The 20,448-nt window shown below is 40.6% G+C and overlaps 1 protein-coding gene across 1 annotated transcript in view; it reads left to right on the forward strand.

Moving 5' to 3' along the window:
• Nucleotides 1–20,448, forward strand: part of ARNT2 (aryl hydrocarbon receptor nuclear translocator 2) — a 108,248-nt gene that overhangs the window by 40,745 nt on the left and 47,055 nt on the right. Inside the window, exon 7 of the mRNA XM_075045114.1 lies at nucleotides 1,464–1,677. Coding sequence (XP_074901215.1) covers nucleotides 1,464–1,677 — 214 coding nt within the window. The remainder of the gene's footprint in view (nucleotides 1–1,463; nucleotides 1,678–20,448) is intronic.

Genomic DNA, 20,448 nt, shown 5'->3' on the forward strand with positions numbered 1-20,448 from the left:
CAGAGTTCACATCTCTACTTATTCTGGCTTTCCTGAAGTGTGTTTCTGGAGGGACTGTGCCATTCAGCTGGTTGTTGGTAGGGCACCCTAGTCACTTCTCATTGCAACTTTTTGGGTTTTTTGAACTTTGCAGAATGACAGTTATCTTCATCTTTGTTAATAATGTATGCAAAACAGGTCTCATTATCTTCTGTATATGGCAGCCAGCTATGCAGTGAGGTTTTTTATTTAGTCAGTGGTTCAGAATTGATGTGCTTTCTCTACAATAAGGTGGCAGAAGTTGACAGTCTGTTAAGTGTTTCTTGAGGTGAGTTAGCCATTTCTTTAGTAGAATTTACCAGATTTTGATGCTCACCTTATCAGCTAGTATCTGCCACTTGCACACTAGCCGTGCTGAGCTGTCTAAGCTGAAATGGGACTCAGATTGTCCAAAGCTCTCTGTCTGAGTTCCAGGTGCAGTATTTTAACAAGCTCTGGTGGTCACTGGAGCCACCAAGCAAAGGGAGTTTGAGCTTGTTTTGCAGGAATTGGAGTGGTAGTTGTCATCCTTTCCTGTGAGAGGTTTTCAAGCTCTGTTAAGCAAAGGTAGCGTTTTTGTGTGATGCATACAAACAGCTGCTTGCATGTGCAGTTCAAGGTATTGGCTGTCTAGACCAAGTGTCTGAAAGTGAAGGATAGAAGTACTTTGCTTCAAAGGCCTACGGTCTCTCTTCCAGTCCCCACATGGGGTCGGGGCTCTGGGTACTGTGTCTCAGGTGTATGTCTCAGGACAGAAGTACCCAAGATGATGAGCAGGGGACAGTGTAAAGAAAAGGCCAAAGACAGGGGTGTTCCGGACCCTTTGGATCTCTGAAGCTTCATATTCATAGGCTGGAAAAAGAAAGCAAGAAGTGATACAACCTTCTTGCGTAGTGGCTTGGGCCCCCTCATGGGAGGCTGGGGATTCCTGTCCTTGTTCCCATTACACTTTCTGCCTTTTATCCAGCGACTGTTTAATTGAGCTCATCCTGAGGGGAAAAAGAAAAAAACCAAACCAGAAAGACTTGTTGGTTTCTTTCCAATTAAATTATTCAGGATGTTTAATTAAGGGATGAGTTTGCCGTATGAGTTATAGCTGCTCATTTCCTCTGTTTGTACCCTGAAATAACTTTTTATTTTTTAATGTTAGATGCCTATCACACAATATGCAGTGAGTTTTAGTTACTTGGTTTTCCTACAGTGCATTGAGATCACCAGATGAAAAGCAATAAAGGAAAACGAAGTGTTGTTTGTTATTAAGATCAGCAATTTATGGCTTGCTGCAAGTTTGATTTAGTTGTTATATCAATACTGCAGTGAAAATTTCTGCCTGGGTTGTGATCAGCTACTAAGATCGCAAGAAAACAATATTCTTCAGCAGTGACAGATGTGTTATTTAATTCCCTTTCCTTGCTGGCATTCTAATCAAATCCTTTCTTTGGAAGGAACTGAAACATCTTATCCTGGAGGCTGCAGATGGGTTCCTGTTTGTAGTTGCAGCTGAGACAGGAAGAGTGATCTACGTATCAGACTCTGTGACTCCCGTGCTGAACCAGCCACAGTCTGAATGGTTTGGCAGCACTTTGTATGAACAGGTTCATCCAGATGACGTGGAAAAGCTGCGAGAGCAACTATGTACATCCGAAAACTCTATGACAGGTCAGATATGTCTGATGTATGGTTCTGTGTGTTATGGATCCCTGCAGAGTTTTTCTGACATTCAAAATGCCTAGTTTAAAAATCTGGTAAAAATGAAATTCAGCAAGATTAAACTGCATTTTCTTGGAGGCAGTGCAGTACTATAAATCTTCTTTTGCATGACTACATTTTGCTTCCTATTTGTTTTACTTCAGTCAAACCACCTTCATGTCGCTCTGCATTCGAACTTGTGGCTTGGGTAGGTTTGGAATCTGGATTGTTTTCAGGCTTGGTCTGGAAATTTAGATTGTTTTCCTTTCGTCCTCAATGAACTTGTGACTTCTTTACAAATATGTGTTTCTTTAGGGCAATGTTTATTTTGAAGGCAAAAATCATACTTCAGACTTTTCCATTTTCATAAAAGTTCCTTGCGGTTTGCTACTGGGAATCCTGGGGGAAAAATCCAGTGTTTGGCAGCTGAAAATCTAGTGGATTTTAAATGGGAGGCTTGCTCCTGTAGCAGTGATGTAAATTAGTTGTAAGTTGACTACCTATCATTTTGCACATAAAACTAAACCATACTCATATCTTCAGTATAACTCTGGGTTTTACATTTATTCATGCTCAAGGCAGCCAATAGGAAACTACCCTTGTCTTTAATAGGATATGTGTATGTTGGAGCTATGAGAATTAGCTGAATCCTGTTTTAACTCAAATTTGGAAAGGAAGAAACCCAACTTCTCTTTTTATTCTTCCACATAGTATGTTTATAGCTGAAGGAAAAAAAGTTAGGGGAAAATATTTATAACAAAATCCTGATCCATGCAAAAGTTGCAATTTCTCCTTGCTTTAGTAATTCAGAATTCTGACCTGGTTTGCTGGAAGTTTTGTTGTGTTTCATAACTCAAAGGACAGTGATCCAGTTTTGAGTGAACCTGCACACTGTTTACAGCTTCCATGTCCAAACAGTGCCAAATTCATGATTTCCTGTGGTTTGAATGTGATGTGGTTTTGGCAGAGCTTTCATGTATTCAAATTGGAAACTCAAAGCAAAATTCTGTGGTGAAAATCCAGATGGATCAAAACCAAGCGAACAGTTAGTGAAACCTGTGCAGAGCAAAACAGCTGAGTTTCATACCATGAGACTTGCAAAAGAGCACAATCTTTGTTTTTATTATGTAGCCTGTAATACATTTTAACGTACGTACCATCTTCCTCCAAGAAGCAATTACTCCAGACCCTTAGTGAACAGTCATGTTTTGACTTCCAAAAGTGCTCAGTTATGGGGCTTAATCTGCTCAAACTAGAGCAGGACTAGACAAATGCAGAGCACTTCTGAATACCCAACTCTGTATTTTTTCCAGTTTTAAATATGTGCTTTTCTTTTATACTGAATTAATCTGTAGCCAGTGGGAGAGAAGTTCAAATAGTAGTATTTATAGGGCTAAATCTTTTCCCTGCCTGAGTCTTTGGACTTGTCAGATTGACACAGAAGGCCCATAAATCTGCTGTACATGGACAGCTGAAGATTTTCCCTGTGTGTGGAAAGCATCATCCTGTTTAGAGCCAGGGTGGCCTCCTTAGCTACACTTCTTAAGGTGCAGAGGCAGGCTGGATGCAGAAAGGTGCTTTTTAGGGACTGGAGAGTGTGTATAGTTACAACGGTTCCAAGCAAGTGCAAGTAAGAACATTGCATAATTGCTCCTAACTATATGGGGCACATTGCGTGAGTTTTCCTTTACAAAGTTATTGTGGTTACATGTACGGTGCTCTCCTGGGGTGGCTTTTTTGGTCAGCTGAACATCTCACAAGCCATAAACACAACCATCGGTCAGCTTCTGAATCAAGCATAGACATATAGTTGTACGTACATCATCTCTCATAAGAACAGATTTTTAAGGTGTCTGCTGCATTTTTCTGGCTTTTTAATAAAATTAGTGTAAAGCAAGTGACATCATAATATAGTCCTGCTTTTTGAGTAGTTTTGTTTTAAAGATGTGACTGGTGAAGTACATTTAGTTAGTATACTAGTAGTTTTGTCAGTCTGTGGAGCATATAGATAAACAGAAAGCTCTAGATTTGTTATATTAAACTTGCATTTCCTTGACCCTGTAAGGTACCATTAAATAAGAGAAGCGGTCTTCTATAAGGACTGTCAGTCCAGCATCAATTTGCTTATAAACAGCATGCAGCAGGACTTTAGCAACATCACTCTTGCTCCTTTGAGGTACCTTTCTGGGAGCAATGTGATTCTAGAGTCTGTTCAACCAGTTACACTTTCCTTCCTGTAACACAAGCCATATTGAGAGTTGCAGCTTTGTAACAGGTAGGAATAAAATGAAATATTGCACTGAACAGAAATAATGGGTGCCTTAGTGACATTTTAAAAGAAGTCAAGTAGGCAAATGCACTTCCTTTAAGTCAGTGTTTATCAAATTGTTTGGGCAGCCCTCAAGTCTCTCTTGGCTTTCCAAAGTTATGTTTCATGCAGAACAAAGGGCAATGCAGAGCTTGAAAGAGATGCAAACCAGCCAGCTGTGTTTCACATTTTTCCTGCTCAAAGTGATGATCACTGCAAGAAGCAGGAAAATCCTCATCTTTTAGTGACCTCTGGCTGTTGACCACAGGATCTGCTTAGGGAAAAGGTGGAAATGTAATGATATATGATTTTTAATTTTGCTCTCTTCCTCATCCCCTCAGGGTCCTCAACCCCATAACCTCCTCCTTCAGCCCTTGAACTAGGGAGGCAATGACAGTGTCTTGACAAAGGAGAAACTTCACTTGCCTTGCATCAGATCAGAGCAATGTCCTTTGGTTGTATTTGTTTGTCCTGTTACAAGCGCTGATCATTAGCGCTGCATTTGCGGGGGTTTTCCCAGCACCTCTTAGCAATCCTGTTACCCAGAGAAGCTGCTCCAGACCCCGAGGACTTGGGAGGCTGCCACGGTCAAAGAGGAGCGACAGACAACAAGACTCTCACATTTCTGCCCCCAGAAGTAAGACTGGGACTGGGGCTGTGGTTGCATGAGCGTTTCTTTGGCAGTCACACCAGCTTATGCAATCCTCACCTCATCTCACCCTCTCCTCCTTTGGCATTTGTGTGGTACTACAATGAGTCACATCAAGGGGGCTGACCCAGCTGATAGCTAAGCTAAGCAAAAAAACCTCGGTTTTGGTAGAGACAGCTCATTGGCCCACCTTATTATAAGGTTGCTTGAACTCTTGTGCAAACACCAAGGAGAAGTGGGGAATGAATAGTTAAGGGTAAGGAGAGAACAGGACTTCGGGAGCAGTAAAAGCATATGCCAAATTGAAGTGGCTGTTTAACTATGGCCTAAACTATGTAGTGTGTTTGGGGAGTTAATTGCTTGCTCTATTTTTACCTCTCAGGATATGGGGAAGGATGGATAGTTTCTATTCCATTTTATATCCTTGGAGATTTTATTCCCTGGAAATGGAACAATTGTCTGCTTGTTTATTGTACATTAATTGCTAACACATTGTAGCAACAGGAAAGCTGAACTGTGAAGTGTATGTACAGTTTGAAATGCTCTAGAAAAGACAGCAGCTGAGACTTGATGATAGCAACAAATAGTGCTCCCAAGAAGTCTTTACATGCATCATGGGCATGATTAATCAGGATGGGGCAGATATTCAAATAATAATTTATTTTCCCTCTTTGTTCTTGGAAATCTGCAGATGGGAAAACAAATCACTTCAAATATGGATGAAGATCAGATCCCACGGTAGGACAGACAACAAATCTCTGATGGCGCAGAGAATAGACAGAACTTAGATTTCACTGCAAAGAAAAACAGCTATTGAAGAATACCTCTGCTACATTTACTCTCCAAAAATGACTGAGCAAGTATTGTAGTAGACTGTCCTACCGTTAAAATATAGTGTTCTAGAACACTTTGCCAGGCTGATTTCTACCAGTCTAATTCTCTGTAAGCAGTTCATAAAAGAGTAGAATGAGGAATATAGATACCTCTGTGTGGTTGCCTGGAAATACTCCGACTCATTCCATGATGTGTCTGAGATATGCTTGTCAAGGCTGTGAGATCCCTGTCCCTGCAGCCAGCATCTCCAGTGGTGCAAATGGGAAACACCCAAGTTTATTATATTCAATTCTGAGCTCCAAGCAGCACAGCACATAGTAATCCAGCTGTAACGCCTTCCTTCAGCCTCACTCTCTATAGCTAAGGAGAGACAGGGAGCAGCCTAAGTAACCCCATCCATGGCACAAAGCCTCCTCAGGACATTCAGGATCAGAAGGAGTCTTTGCAAACTGTTTTAGCTGAGTAGTTAAGAGGTGCTGAAACTGCGGACCTGTGACTGCAAGAAAATGATGAGAACCAGTACCTCTACAGCTTTCATTTTCAAGTGATTTTAAAAAGGCTAAGTTGATTTACTTGCTAGCTGAAAAAGATTAATTGAGGTTACTCCTGGACAGAACTTGTATGCCAAGTTTAATCTTGGCATGATATTTTATTGCTGTATTTTTACAAAAAAGTAGAACTTTATGATGGAAATGGTGACTGACCACAGCAAAAGTTGAGTTGATCGGTATGTTTTTAGAAGAAAAGACCATTGTGTGACAATTCATGAATATTATGGAAACATCACTCCGTGTTACGCAAACAGAGATTTGGATTGGGGAACCTGTCTCACGGAACCTTCAAATAATATGAAGTCTTGCAATGATGGTTTCAGCATATGCAGTTTTCTGTCCAACTGCAAAGCTTTCTGTTAGCAAGCAGAGTTTGTAGACACAGTCACAAAATCCAGATGCTGTAGATAGAGTCAAATTGTCTGTAAAAATGAGAAATATAGTGTTAAACTCAAAAGAGGGCAGTGCCAGAGACCAGTGGAGAAGCAAAGTAAAGCTTCCCACAGCAGTGAACAGATGGGAAGTGCTCAACAAGTGGTAAATAACCATGTGAAAGAGAAGTTTAGGAATAACTTCTTTCTACAACAGATACTCTTCCTGAAAATCAGTGCAGGAGCTTTTGCGCAGGAGCTTTTGTGCTGGCGGCTGTCTTATACTTCCATGTCAATTTTCCAACTCTGATTTCTGCATGATCTTTCTTAGAAGAAAGGGAGTTCTCATACCCACAGCCAGCCAGTGAATGCAAATGTGTTCTTATTCATGATCACTGTTTTGAACTCTGACTGGAATTAATGATTTAGGAGGAACTCCAACTGATACGGAGAAGAGCTGGATAAGACTCCTATTTGGCTTCATGTGCAAAATTCAAAGACTAACTTGGGGCATGACCAGAAACTCAGTCCTGGCAAATATAATTCTGATACGCCTTAAATGTCATCACCAGTAACAGTAAAACTCATGTCTAATGAAAATGTAATATATTATCACAGCATTTTATTGATGGGATGACTTCTGCACTATATTAGCAAACCAAGGAGCTTTTCCTTACCCAGTTGAAAATTGGATCAGCCTATTTATTAAAAAAAAAAAAAAGGGTAAAAAAGTCTATTTTAGGTATTGGTGCCAAAAATTTTATACCAAAAATATATTGTCAGATGTTCTGTCTTCCCTGTGTCTTTTGTAGAAATTAAGATACTTACCAAAGATAGATGCTTTTCTTCCCAGAACTCTTAACTCTCCTTGGGGGGGGGAATCCCTTTTGTTCAGAGAAGTGTGTCCTTGCTGAGACAGTCGACAAAACAAGGAGCTGCAGCAAAGCACCTTTGGGACTTTGTTCTCTAGCCTTTGGATCTGAAGAGCAGATTTGTAAGAGGTTTATGCATTGGAAAGGTACTCTGCGTGTAAAGGGCTGTTTCAACTGACAGCACTTGATTTCTTTATTTTTTTTACTTCTGTCTGTGAACTCTTTTAAGTACATGAACCCTAAAGAACCATCTGTCTCTGAAACGTGCCCAGCAGCTTAGGAAGTCAGAGTACAGAGAATTAAAACCAGATCTCAGTATTTTAGATTTTAACATCTTAGCACAGGATGACTGACCTAGTAAGACTGTTAGCCTCTGGGCAGGTAGGGAATGAGTTGTATAATTAGTAGCTACTTGTGCTTTTTATCCAGCATAAAACAGTGGTTCATCATCAGCTGTTTTCACTGAATGTCCATGAAACTTAACAACCTGTAGGATGAAGACAAGCAGGCGTCCAGTAAACAACACACAGCAAAGCAGGCAGGATGGGGAGGAGAGAAAGTTTCCATATACATGATATGAGATGTCCTGAAATCTTTTATGTCTCTGCAGGACTGTCTGAAACTTGACTCAGTATTTTATGGGATTTTCCACCCACCCACACACACATACACACCCCCCCCCCACTTTATTCCTTAGAAGGGTGGAGGCTGGAGACAGCTGTGCCAGGATTATTGTACCTGCAATGGAAGGGAACAGAGAGATTTTTGAAAACAGAAGCTTCAACATAGGTTGCCCTGAAAAAGAGGGGACAATTCTTGAAACATACTGCCATCTATAGAATATATATGAGTGATTCATATGAACAGAGTATTTCAGGTTTCAGTCTGGAAAAAGCCAATTTTGGCAAGGCATCTTTTCCTATTTTAAGTGTTAAATCTTGGAAGAGATTTGGCTCGTTACTGACAACTACCCAATCACCATGTGATACCTGTTTTTCAGCAAAGTTATGTGGTCCCACCGGCATTGCGGAGAGTGAAGAGGATGTTTCAGATGTAAGACTTTCCATACACACCAGCCTGTTGCCGTGCCATTGTTCCAAAGAAAAATATCTGCCCACATTTTTGTGGACCATTTATTCTCATAGCAGGAAGGTCACAGTGCCAGCCAGAGATGGCCTTTGAACTTGGGCAGTGCCAAGCATAGGAATTTGTCGGTTTTCAGCTTTAGTCTGTTCAGCTGGTGGGTTTTTTACATGTAGAATGGAGGAAATGAATGTTCTGTTTCCTCCATCCCCATTCTGTTAGCAGGCAAATGAATTAGTGCAGCAGATGCTTAGGAGCAGAAAGTAAGGAAGCTGTGCCTTTGTGGGATCTACGTCTTGGCTGTCCCACTAGTGTGGGCTTAGAAGTGATGCCCAAAGCCTCTGTGTCTTCAGTTTCTCTTTTGTCGTCATTTGGTTTGATCAAGCACAGTTTGCCAACTCCATGTGACAACATAGAAAACCTTAGTGGGTGAGTGAGAGCCATCTGAGTCTGTGAATGTGCTGGGCTCTCCAGAAGGAAGACAAGGAAAGTTTTAAATGTTCTGTGCATTAAATTACACCTGTGGGACTTAATGTTTCCGTTGCAAGTGGATCACCCTGTTTTTCAGTTGAAGTGAATGAAACAAGTCCTTCATTCAGTCACGGCTGTGCGACCAGTGACTGTGGTCCCGTGATCTTACAGGAGTAACACAGAGGGTGGAATTTGGCATTTTGCGTTGTTTATGGGAGAAAGAGGACTTTAAGGCCTTGGAGCGCCATTCCTGCCCTTTGACACACTAGACAATGCCACAGAAATAAGAAAAACCCAACTTCCTCTCAAAAAATAGGTACTTTCAAATGATCATATTTTATATGTATGGTACATTTAATCTCTTTAATTTATTCCAAGAGAATTCTGTTTTGCTTTGGTCTCTAGGGCTGTTTCTGGGGGGGAAAGAAATCCGAAATGTTGGGAGAAGCCAGCTACGTATAAAACAGTTCATAGAGCAACTCCTACACAAACACAGTGACCCAGTGGTCTCCCTGCTGCTGAGACACTCTGGATGGATAGTACTGAAAGGAAAACTAGTGATAATAAGTTGCATTTTTTTAAAATTACTTTGGTAATTATAATGGTGGTTTAAAGAGGTCAGTACGTGTTTTTACAAAAATAAGGAAGCAGCTTTAGCCTAGTACTCTGAGACAGACTTTTTTACACCCAATTAGCATAAGGGTATGCTTTTAGGGTGAATTTTCAGGTGTTTGGGAATGCATGTGCAAGTGGGTTTTGTGGTTGTTATTTCTCTTCAGTCCTCACCTTTAGTTTCTCACTTAGAAACTGCCACATACTTAGGTCTGTTATCACAGATGTTTGACTGGATCATTTTCAGTTGCTGGGTTTCAAGGGTGGTTGTTTTTTTTAATGTTGAATATTTATTCAACCTGCTCTGTTTTGTTAAACATGATGAAATATATGGAGTTAGTGATTTTTTTCCCCCTTTAAAAAATACTAGTGTTTCACAAATACCTGACCAACTTCTTTGGTTAACACATTGCCAATAAAGGAGTCTGAGCGTGCCTCGTGGAGCCTTTTGGCACTGGCTGTGCTTGCAACCCTCTGTAAATCTCAGGTGCTTCGCTGCTTTGATGGGAACTCCACAGATGCTGCAAGGGTGCAGTATTAGCCTTAACATCCGCCCTGTGGAGAACTAGCATTTCCTTTAGCCTAATTTGAATGTTCTGTTGTCTCAATGAAGTTAATACAATGCACTAAAATATTTTATTATTACATGATGAGTTGTAGCAACAAGCTAGGGAGGCAGAGGGAGGAGCGGTGCCTGGGAGTGATAGTATTCCAGCTGAGTGTCCACTTGCTTCAAAAGGGAAATAATTGACTTATCCCCTGCTGCTTTCATCTCTCTTTCCTTAGCTGAAGCTCTCCTATTTCATAATACTGGGACAGCAGAGGCAGGACTTCTATGGTCTTTGATCCTTCCCTGGCCTTCCACCAGCTTGCTGAGACCACAGCACCCACTTGTTCCTCACTGATACCCTGCACAGAGCTGCATGGGGGGAAAAGCCTCCCATATGGCAGCACATAACCAGAGTGGTAACATGGCACACTGTCAGTTTTCTGTGGTTTGATCTGTTTTATTGTAGTGCCTTAGATCTGAACTTACATCATCATTCTTCTCTCTATTTTCATAGTATGGAGACTTTTGCATGTAATTTTAAGTGTCTTGAGTCTGCAGAGAGAGAACTAAAACCTATAATGATGTTTTGCCCCGCACACCTTATTTTAATTGAACTAAAGGAGTAGCCTATAAAAACAACCAGGCAGCGTCCTTGGGCCTTTTGTTCTCCTCCCTCTCTCCCTCCTCATGTGTTTAAATTTAATTCTGTCCCCAGCAAAATATCTCACAAAGTCATCTTGCAGTCATTATTTATTTCCTTTAATGGACTGTTCAATGGTATGTCACCAGCTCATGTGGAACAGACCACAGCCAAGTTTCAGAACCAGATGATACAAGTATTTACTAATAAAGCATATATCCCAGTTATTTGAGTTTGATAATGAAGTACCACTAATACAGAATGCCAGGAGCTGAAGCTTTTGTGGCAGAAGTGTTTTTCAGTAAAGCTTCCTGCTGAGTATTCAAGTGAAACAAATAGGTTAATTTAAAAACTACTTACAACTTTTATGTTTTAATTTATTATGCAGCTGTGAATGGTAAAAGAATAAATTACATATTGCAGAGTTATTTTGGATAGCTCTCCTGTCATGGGAGTCTCTGCTGATGGTGCTTTGCAGTAACTGTTTCTGGGGTTTTCCATTTTTCTTCTAGTTATAGAAAGTCTACTCTGTCTTTTGAGGAGCTCTTTGTATCTTGGATCGCTGGCAGGCCTTAGTATGATAATTTTCTCCAGCTCAGGCTTTCCTTCAAATACATCTGATAATTGTAACTAGAAGAAGTGCTACCCCAACTGCCCAGCTCATTGAACTATGAACTTGGTGATATTTATTGCTTTCATGACTGAGCCTCAAAGTACCTGTGGAGATCAGAATGTGACTGTATCAGGACTTAGAGAAACCTATAGCAAGATAAAGCTTCTGCTGCTAAAGTTTAAGTGGACAATGCAAGGATGAAAGAAAAGAGAATCATTGTCCCACTTTACAAATACAGAGCTGAAGCTGGAGATGGATGCTGTTGTATTTATGGCTAGGGAGAGATTACACATCTGTATGGGCTTCTGTATGTTATTTTATTTAGTATGCTGAATGTTTCCCATATGTAAGATACCCATTGTTGAGAGTTCAAAATACATTTAGTCCTTAAAATGTTTTTGGTTTTTTTTGTGTTATAACTTAACTTTCAACATGTGCTTTGAATTATTTGCTTGGGTTTTTATGTCCAGTTTTTCCAGGTCCATCAGCAGAGGCTTGCATGTGATCTGTAACACTATCCCTTCAGATAGTCCCTTAGAATTAACTCAATAGCAAGGCTCAAAAGCCCACATAGTTTCCTTTTTAATTTAATTAAAATGATGCATATTTGCCCAACACTGTGGAGAATTACATGATGCAGACTGGTTAGTCAAACATGAAGGCAGGCACAGTAGAGACCTTTTGGCCTCATGAGCTTTTATAAGAACAAGTTGTATTAAGCAAACAGCTGTGTAACGTGAGGGGTTTCTTATTGAAAAACAAGAGGGGGTGAGAAAGCTTTTCAATTCCCCCTTTGTGGGTCAGTGTCTCCAGTTGGTAAGTAGAGGACAGACAGATATTTAAAAATAGCTACATTTCAATTGCATTACTTCTTTTTTTATATTTTTAACTTTGCTGTTGATTGGATCGCCTCTTCATTCTATTGTAAGAATGTCATAACTTGACTCTAATGCTTATACAACGCCTTTTGCAATTAGATGATGTAAACCTTAACATATTTAGAGATGTTCAAATAGTCCCCCTGAGAAGCTGGCCAGTGAGGAGAGTGAGCTTTGATGGTTTATATTTATAAGTGGAACATTAGCCATCGTTACAGGGTAGGTAGTTCAGGAATTTTTTCAAGAGTGCGGAGAGAAAAATGAGCAACAGAGAGCATGTCCTAGTTCTAAGTAGCATTGTGAAAGTGGAGTATTCAATTCAAGTGAAATTTCTTTTCTTTATTTGGGCTAATTTATTTCAAGTTCTATACTGATACATCAAGAGGTTATCACTGGGTACAAGGAAAGATAAATCAGCCACCCAGCCTATAGTCTTCTTTTGGAAGCCTAATCATGTTTATTTCTCGTTTAAGCTGATTATGCCCTGATAAGCATATAGTTGTTATGAGATTTTTATGGACTTTCTGGGAATCACTGTGGATTATATTATTGAGAATTTTTATCTACAGCTACAGTGTGTTGAGAACTCATATTGCTTATACGAGCTTGGACCCTGTTCCTAGCTGCACCTCTGCTTCTGGCTGATCGCAGGCAAGCGAAGTCGTTCCTTTGAGCTTCAGTGTCCTCATCTTTAAAATAGGAGTAAAGGAGTGGATCTCCTCTGAAGGTTGCTTTAATGTCTGCCAACAACAAGTACACGCTTGGAGCTAGTTATTTATTTTGTGTACTAATGTATTTGTTTATCAGTGCATTAGTGATGCTTTGTAATGTAGTGGTATGTGCAGTGGGGCAGGGACACGGTGCCGCTTCCTGCTGCGTGATAAAACAAGCACACGAGAGCAGTGAAGCCCAGCCTGTGAGAGCTAAAGCGGTCTCATAACATTTGGGTGGAAAGGACTGCCAGCTTTGGAGCAAGAGAGACTGTGTTTTATGCCTGCCATCCCGCAAGCTGCTTGGTTGATACGTGTGCAGTATCATGACAGCTGGGAAGTCCTGTGTGGTCCCTGATTTTGTTCCAGGCTGCGTGAGGCTGACTGATTTTACAGTTGTACAGTATTCTCAAGGGATATTGATATACCACCGTCCCCGTGGCTTCATTCTTCTGGAGAAGTTGGGCCAGGGCACAAAATCCTATACGGCAGAGGACAGAGTTATAAATAAATGTTGGCTTGCCCTACAGCCTTGCTGGTAGGGTGCAGGCTCCTGTGGGGAGGCCCCATCCTCTCTGTATAGTCAGACTAGCTGGGAAACAAGGGTGGGAAGTGTCCATAGGGAGACCTTGTTCCCACCTGCAGCACTCAGTCCTACTTGACCCACTCCTTGAAAGATTTGATAGGATAGTGATTTTAATATCAGGAAAGATTTAGATCGCATCAACCATCTCCACATGATCAGGAACGTGTTCTCTGCTCTGCCTCCCCCCATGTCCTGAGGTTTCTGTAAGTTTGAAGTTGTGGTTATGGTCCATAAAGGCTGTAACACCGGTAAGGGATGACCTGCGCTACCAGACACCTTCCAAGCAGAACCCAGGGGCTCCTGCACCCACAGGGGAGACTGGCTGGAGGACAGACCCTTCCCACATGTGGATTAAAACAGTATGTACACCTCTAACAACGCAGCTATGATACTTGTTCAGCGTGAATCTGAAGTATGAAAGAGAAAAAAGTCTGCTGCCTGTTACGAGCCCATCTGCTGTGCATCATCGTGAGCCCTGGCAGCAGTCCCACGTGTCGGTGCTGCGTCTGATGCAGGGGAAGGCAAGCGTGTTGGAAATGCCAGTGCCTGCACGCTGGGGTTGTTTGTGAATGAGCAGGGGTTTTTGGTGAATGAGTTAAGCATCACGAGTTAGCAAATCTGTTTTGTAAAAACAACTTTGTCAGGCACTTACTTTCTAGAACTGTGCATTGTTCATGGCTTCTCAATGTGTTTTAAATGTTACCAAGAATTGGTGTCTTTTTTGTTATATGTTTAACAGACTTTAACTTCTCAGCGCATATGAAGTAGTGGTGTTAAAATAAGCAACAGGTTAGCGGGCGTTGCCTGTGAGAGCTGCACTGTAACCTCTGATGTGAGCGAGAGGGGCATGCTGTAAAATTGGTGCTGGTTTTGGGTGCACAGTGTAACTGGTGCCAGTCATGTGGTTCTGCGATTAGTTTGTAATTTGAAGTTAGGATGGTCTTAAGTCCACCTTTGTTTTGAGTGTTCAGGCTATTCTTATTGCTCATGTGTTTGCTTTCCCCTCAATGAGGGGCCAGAGAGATGCATTTTTTGTGGGTACTGTTTTATTAGGATTGTATCATTTGGTGCATTCACCCCACATAGTTCCTGTCTTTGGTGTTGTGATCCTGAAGGGATGCTCTGTTTTTAGAGGAAACTTGGATGACCAGCAGCATATTTCTGTGCTATGGCGGTTGCTCTCTGTCTCACCAACCCTACAGTAGATATCTTGTCATTTTTAGGGCAGGGACTTGGGCTTTCAGGACAGGGACTGTGTACTCTAATATGTGTATGTACATGGTAGATATCTCTGTGCTTTTATGAACATTACCTTTATGTAACTAATAAAACCCAGAATGCTGAGAGAAGAGCTGTGTGACCATGATTTTTATTTTTTTTTTAATGTGTATATTGTTTTATTTGTATATTGCTGGCTGCTTCTGGTTTATGTAAACATGAGTTCCTGGAAGAAGAGCCTTCAAATACTGTGTTTGCATTTCGGTTTTGATTCTTAATGTGTTATTAGAACATGTAATTTTTTTTATATTGGGATCCACAGGCTGGATGTATGTTTATTAAACTTAATGGAGCTTAAAGCACTTGCTGAGCTGCATTAAACATGAGAGACAATTTTATCCCTTACAATTGTAAGGGTATAAATTTTTAAAGGTTTTTATTTTCTTTTAATTGTTGAATTAATGCAGAATAATTGCTTTGCTCTGGCATGAGCTTATCAAGAGTAATTTAATATAAATTGATCAAATTTAGGCTATTTAGTCTTCTTATTGAAGACATTCTGTTCATGTATTCATAATGCATCCATTGTTTTCAAGAGGAACTCTGCCAGCTGAATACCTCAGTTGGTGTAAAGCTGAATGCTCAGCTGTAGTTGGTGCATATGTGTAAACTGATGAATGAAAAATAACAGAAGAGTTTCACTTCATTTTCTGGAACTTTATTGTTTATCCCCAGCAGTGGCCTGTATCTTATAACTGTACAAACTGTTGTGGAGTCAGTGTCCAACCACCATTGCTGTCTTCATGCACATCCCTGATATCCCAAGGTACAGTAACAGAGTTGGCTTTTGATGCTATGCTCATGAGTGATAAAGACTTTTCTGTGCTGCCTCCCTACAAATGAGAAATATTTCATTTGCAGTATTGCACTTCTGTGTGATGGGCTGGCAGCTAGTAGTTTTAGTTGAGAACGTGCATCTTCAAGCTGATCTCTGCCACTACTTTCTAAAGACTCAATGTACAAATAGAGAGCATCACCACAGAAGTCCTTTGCTCTCTGACCCTCCGGTTCGAGGGTCAGCTTACATTTGGAGCTGTGTCCAGAAGCATCAGTACCTTGACCATCACTTTGTTTTTATTTTTAATTATTTCCTCTTGTTTTGCTGCATCCCTGTCTTGCTTTTTCCATTTTCATAGTAAGATAAAGATGCCTTTAGTTTTCATAAGGATTTTTGTGTGCCGTATTCCTGTGTCCTGTTTGTCTTCCCTGAGTAGCCTGTGGAGTATTTTTGATGAGCACAAAGTCATCTTTTGTTATCTTGTCCAAACCAAACTTAGTTTATCCTTTATTTTATTTTGCCTGGAAAGAAATATGTAGACAATCCAGTGGCTGAGAATAATTATGAAATATTTAACTTGTTCTTTCTAAGTCAAGACGCAATCAACTACAGCGTGAAGCTTGCTGGGTTGCTGGAGGTATTGAGGGCAAGATGAGACTCCATATATCAATTCAGGCTGTTTCCTTATCAGGTCCAAGATTCTGTGCAAGACAGCAGTCTATTTACTGATGAGTTAGAGGGAAATGGAAAATTGTATCATGTACTTTGCCAACAGTATTTCTGTGTGCATGAGACCAAAACAAATTTCTTCTGGTCTTTGTAAACAGGTGGTAGTCTTTTGTTGCAAAAGAGGGGTATTCCCATGCTGCAAACTGGATGTGAATACCATACGATTGTTTTTAGAGACAGACATTTCAACTTGCACTGAAATTTTTGCAAAAGTATGCCCTCATGTAACAATCCTTCTTTCTAATTACAGACTGTAGGATTCTTAGGAACTGGAAATCCAGCAGAGAAGGCATTTGTGGTAGAATTAGGTGTTGAAGCTTAGGGAGTTTTGAATCCGCAATTAAAAAAAAACAAAACCAAAAACTGAAAAAAGTAAGAAAGAACAGACTGTGTTTGATTACCAGGCTATAAACCTTAGCATGCAGTGCTTAAACATGGAGGGACAAATTTTCTAACAGACTGGTGCTATTGTGTAAAGATGGATTTGAGCCAAACTCCCAGATTTGAAACCCCATGAACTTCAGTAGGCCCAGGCCAATCCTTGGCTTAAGTTCATCTCAATCATTGCAAGCATAGAAAAGGTATTTGAACATTCACAGTAGCAATTGGAGATCCAAAAGGGGAAGGTTCATGCATAATCTGTTCACTATTTGCACACACAAGGGGCATATCAGTGCCAATGTGAACATTTGTCCCCTTGATCATTATGAGAACGTTTTTAGAGCATCTTTGAAAACACGCTGCGGCATAACACGAAGGGAATGTTTCTGGCATGTGTCCTCAGTAGTTGAATTGGTTACTAACTAATGTCTTTAGTGGGAAGAGCTTTAAATGACTTCTCTAATTTTACCCAAATAAAGAATCTCTTGCACATCACCTCTGTGGTCCCCTCTGACAGCCCTTTCCAGTAATGACGGCTGACATCAGGTTCCTGAGTCACATGGTGGGTTCCTGCTCAGCGGACAACTGGTTTAGTACAGATTTAAGCAATACTGCCTTCTGAATGGGGACTGTAGTGGGTAGATTTCAACAAATTATCAGTTATACCCAGACCAACTGGAGAGATTTATGTGCTGGTTTTAATAAGCATTGCTCTCATTTATTTGCTTTCTCTTTTGCAGCAGAGTAAACTCTGGTTTCCTCTGAGTTGTGCAGCTGCTGTGAATGGTAATAAGAGAGCCGAGTCAGTCACAGTAGTGCTGTGCTGGAGACGTGCATCCTCCACTTGCTGTTTCCAAGGGTTGTGTCTGGAGCTGGAGAGGGGAAAAGTTTAACATAAAAATGAACTACATGCAATTACCAATTTATGGGGAAGCTCATAAGGGATCCAGCTGGTGGTGGCACTGGGTTGTTAAAACTGTTCTTCTGAAGAAACTAGAAGAAGAAATTTAAAAAATGCGCATGTGCACTATTTGGTTAGCAGGAGTTGTCAGAGCATCCTAGAATATATCTTACTAATAAGAATATAATTGCCAACTTTTACATCAAATGTACGTTATGTGTGTTTGCTGTGGAGAAACCAAGGTGGCAGCACCAGTGTAGAAGAGGCAGGAACACACAGAGATGTGAATATTTTATGGTTCTGTGACAGAGCCATCATCAGAGCGTGCCACCTTCTTGAACTGAGCTGTCTATATGACACTGAGTTGTGATTTATGCCAGTTTGCTTGACTGCAGTGTGGGACCTGCCAAGGTCCATCACATGAGCAGCTGCAGCAAACTGTAGATGATATTAAAGCGGGTAGAAGATGATTTTGCAATTCCATGCTGGCAGAAGCGGAGCAGTGTGGGTCCGTCCCCTTCTCAGAGTCAGGTATGGAGTGGCGAAGAGCCTGGGGAGAAACAGCTCTGAGTTTTGACTTGAGACCAGGTGACATTGTATTGTCACACACAGTTGCAGATTGTCATAGTAATAAGAAATCATGACAAATACTGTGGTACAACTCTAGCTTGTCTTGACTTGACTGTTTTCCGTCTCTCTGCACTTCTTTAGAATTATGTGGTAAAAGCTAAATGCTTTAAGTCTAGGTCTAGAAATGAAGATGGTTTTTTGAGCAGTTAGCACAAAAATAAAAAGGGGTTACACTGTATCCAGGTTGCCACTATTAAACAGGAGAGCTCTCCAAACAGAGAAAGCTCTTGGTGGTGTGTATGCAAGACTATGGGCAAGACACAGGGGGCAAGGGCTTGGGAGTATTACACCGTTCCTTTTTCTAAAGCTAGCATCTGCCTGTGCTGCATGGCCACATTGGTTGCATACAGATCTCACAGTGGGTTGTTTCCCAGTTTACTCTTCCGGGTATGCTCTACACACCTGGTGACACCAATATTATTAACTTAAAAGCTCCAACAGAGATACGAGCCCTGGTATGCCGTGTCTTAGGAGATCCCTTTTATCCCAGGGAGTGCACTGACAGGCTTGTTTGAGCTAAATTGGAAACTTTGTCCTTAGTCTATTAAACTATGATTCTTTCTCTTTTTAATATAATTTGATCATAAGCTGCTAATAAAATATTATACACAAACTGCTTGTTCTTTATCAAAATCTGCACTATATTGTTAGAGCTCTACAAGCTTAACACGTGCATGACAGACTATTGAAACAAGCTGCTGAGAGCGCTTTGTCATAATATCTATGTACCAAACGTTTCTCTGACTCATACCCTTACATACCCCCTGTGGTGATTTTGTAAGTCAGGGCAAAATTTAGATTACTGTTTGTTATCTGATACATATTTTTAAGACATTGCCAAACAAAAAGCTAAATTTAAAAACTATGACTTTTGTTGTCGGGGGTTCCAGACGTGCCAAAGGAACGTGTGTCAGCAATTTTAGGCTTAGTGGCCACATAATTGTGAAGTATACTTACTTTTACGGATGCTCTTGGGTGATAAAAACTGAGACTTTTCTGTTAGCTCTTTGAGTTATGTTTACTGTCACTGCTTTTTGATTGTTAGTGTCACTTCAAGAATTTGTATTGGAATGGGGAAAAAAAAGTGCACAAAAACTATGGTTTTGTTTATGTGTATGACAAAGTTATTGTGTCCAAAGAGAAAAAATGCTTTTAATGGTTTGATTTGGCTTGTATGCTCATACATAGACAGCCGTTGGGTCCTGCACATATATTCTGTCTTTATTTGCTTTATCATGTATTGCCTTCGTGAGTCAGTTTGTCTCCTGCCTAATGATATTTTATTTCTCTAAATTGTTTGATTAGTTGAGGGGATGGGGAAATAGACTGTGGCTTTGATATAGAAAACGAGACAGAGAGACGGACTCTCTGATGCAGGGAAGGGAAGTGTGTTTGAACCTCAGATCCATCCTACATCATCATAACTGAGCTCGGAAATACGGTGGTATGATTTTTCCTAGCTCACATTTGAATCATACATCTATATTAACATATAGTCCAGTGCTCTGAAGTGAAGCATCTTTAGGAATTGCTCCCAAATGAAGCATCTTTAGGAGTTGCTCCCAGGCTTGTTAACTTCTTAATCATCTGAGGTATACCTTGGAGATCACGAAATGACACGGTCTGACTTTCTGTTGACGAGGATGGCTTTGCTCCAGAAGTAGTTATCTTTAGTATGCCTTAAGAATAAAATGCTACTGCCTAGTTCCTTATCTAAAATTCTGATCTTTAAACTGTTGCATAGTTATTTTATTCCCATTCATGGATGGAAGCAGGTATTTTCAGTTAAAATAATTCTGAAATTAATGTTCGGCAGTAAGATTATTTCAGAACTTAATTTTTGGACAGAGACTTTTGAGGAAATCTGGTGAGGGAGACTTTGAATGTATTCTGCATGATTTCTTCAACTTAGCACAGTCAGAGTATGCTATCTTGTACCCCTGTAAACTTGGCTAGTTATATCACAGTAAAGGCTTAGGCTTGCATGGTTTCAGTTATTCAAAGATACTGTACCTACCTTAAACATGTCGGTTTGCTCATGGCCATGTGTCATCAGCACCGGTGTGGCTGTCATTTAATTGTCTAGCAGCTGTTCCACTGCGTTTCTCTTGCCCACTGTCACTTCTGCGGCTGTGTCCAGCCCTGAAGCATTGTGGATCTGGGCCAGTGACTGGTTTCTAGTCTGTGTTACTAATGTGCAAGATTTTATAGTCATCTGTTAGCAATTGAGCTGTCGACGCAAAAGTCCATTCTGTTAGTTCTTTGGTGATAAAGAATAGGATTTTAGGTGATACACTGTACCCTGGCATCACTGAT

Source organism: Buteo buteo, chromosome 13, assembly GCF_964188355.1.
Source record: "Buteo buteo chromosome 13, bButBut1.hap1.1, whole genome shotgun sequence".
Lineage (NCBI taxonomy): Eukaryota > Metazoa > Chordata > Aves > Accipitriformes > Accipitridae > Buteo > Buteo buteo.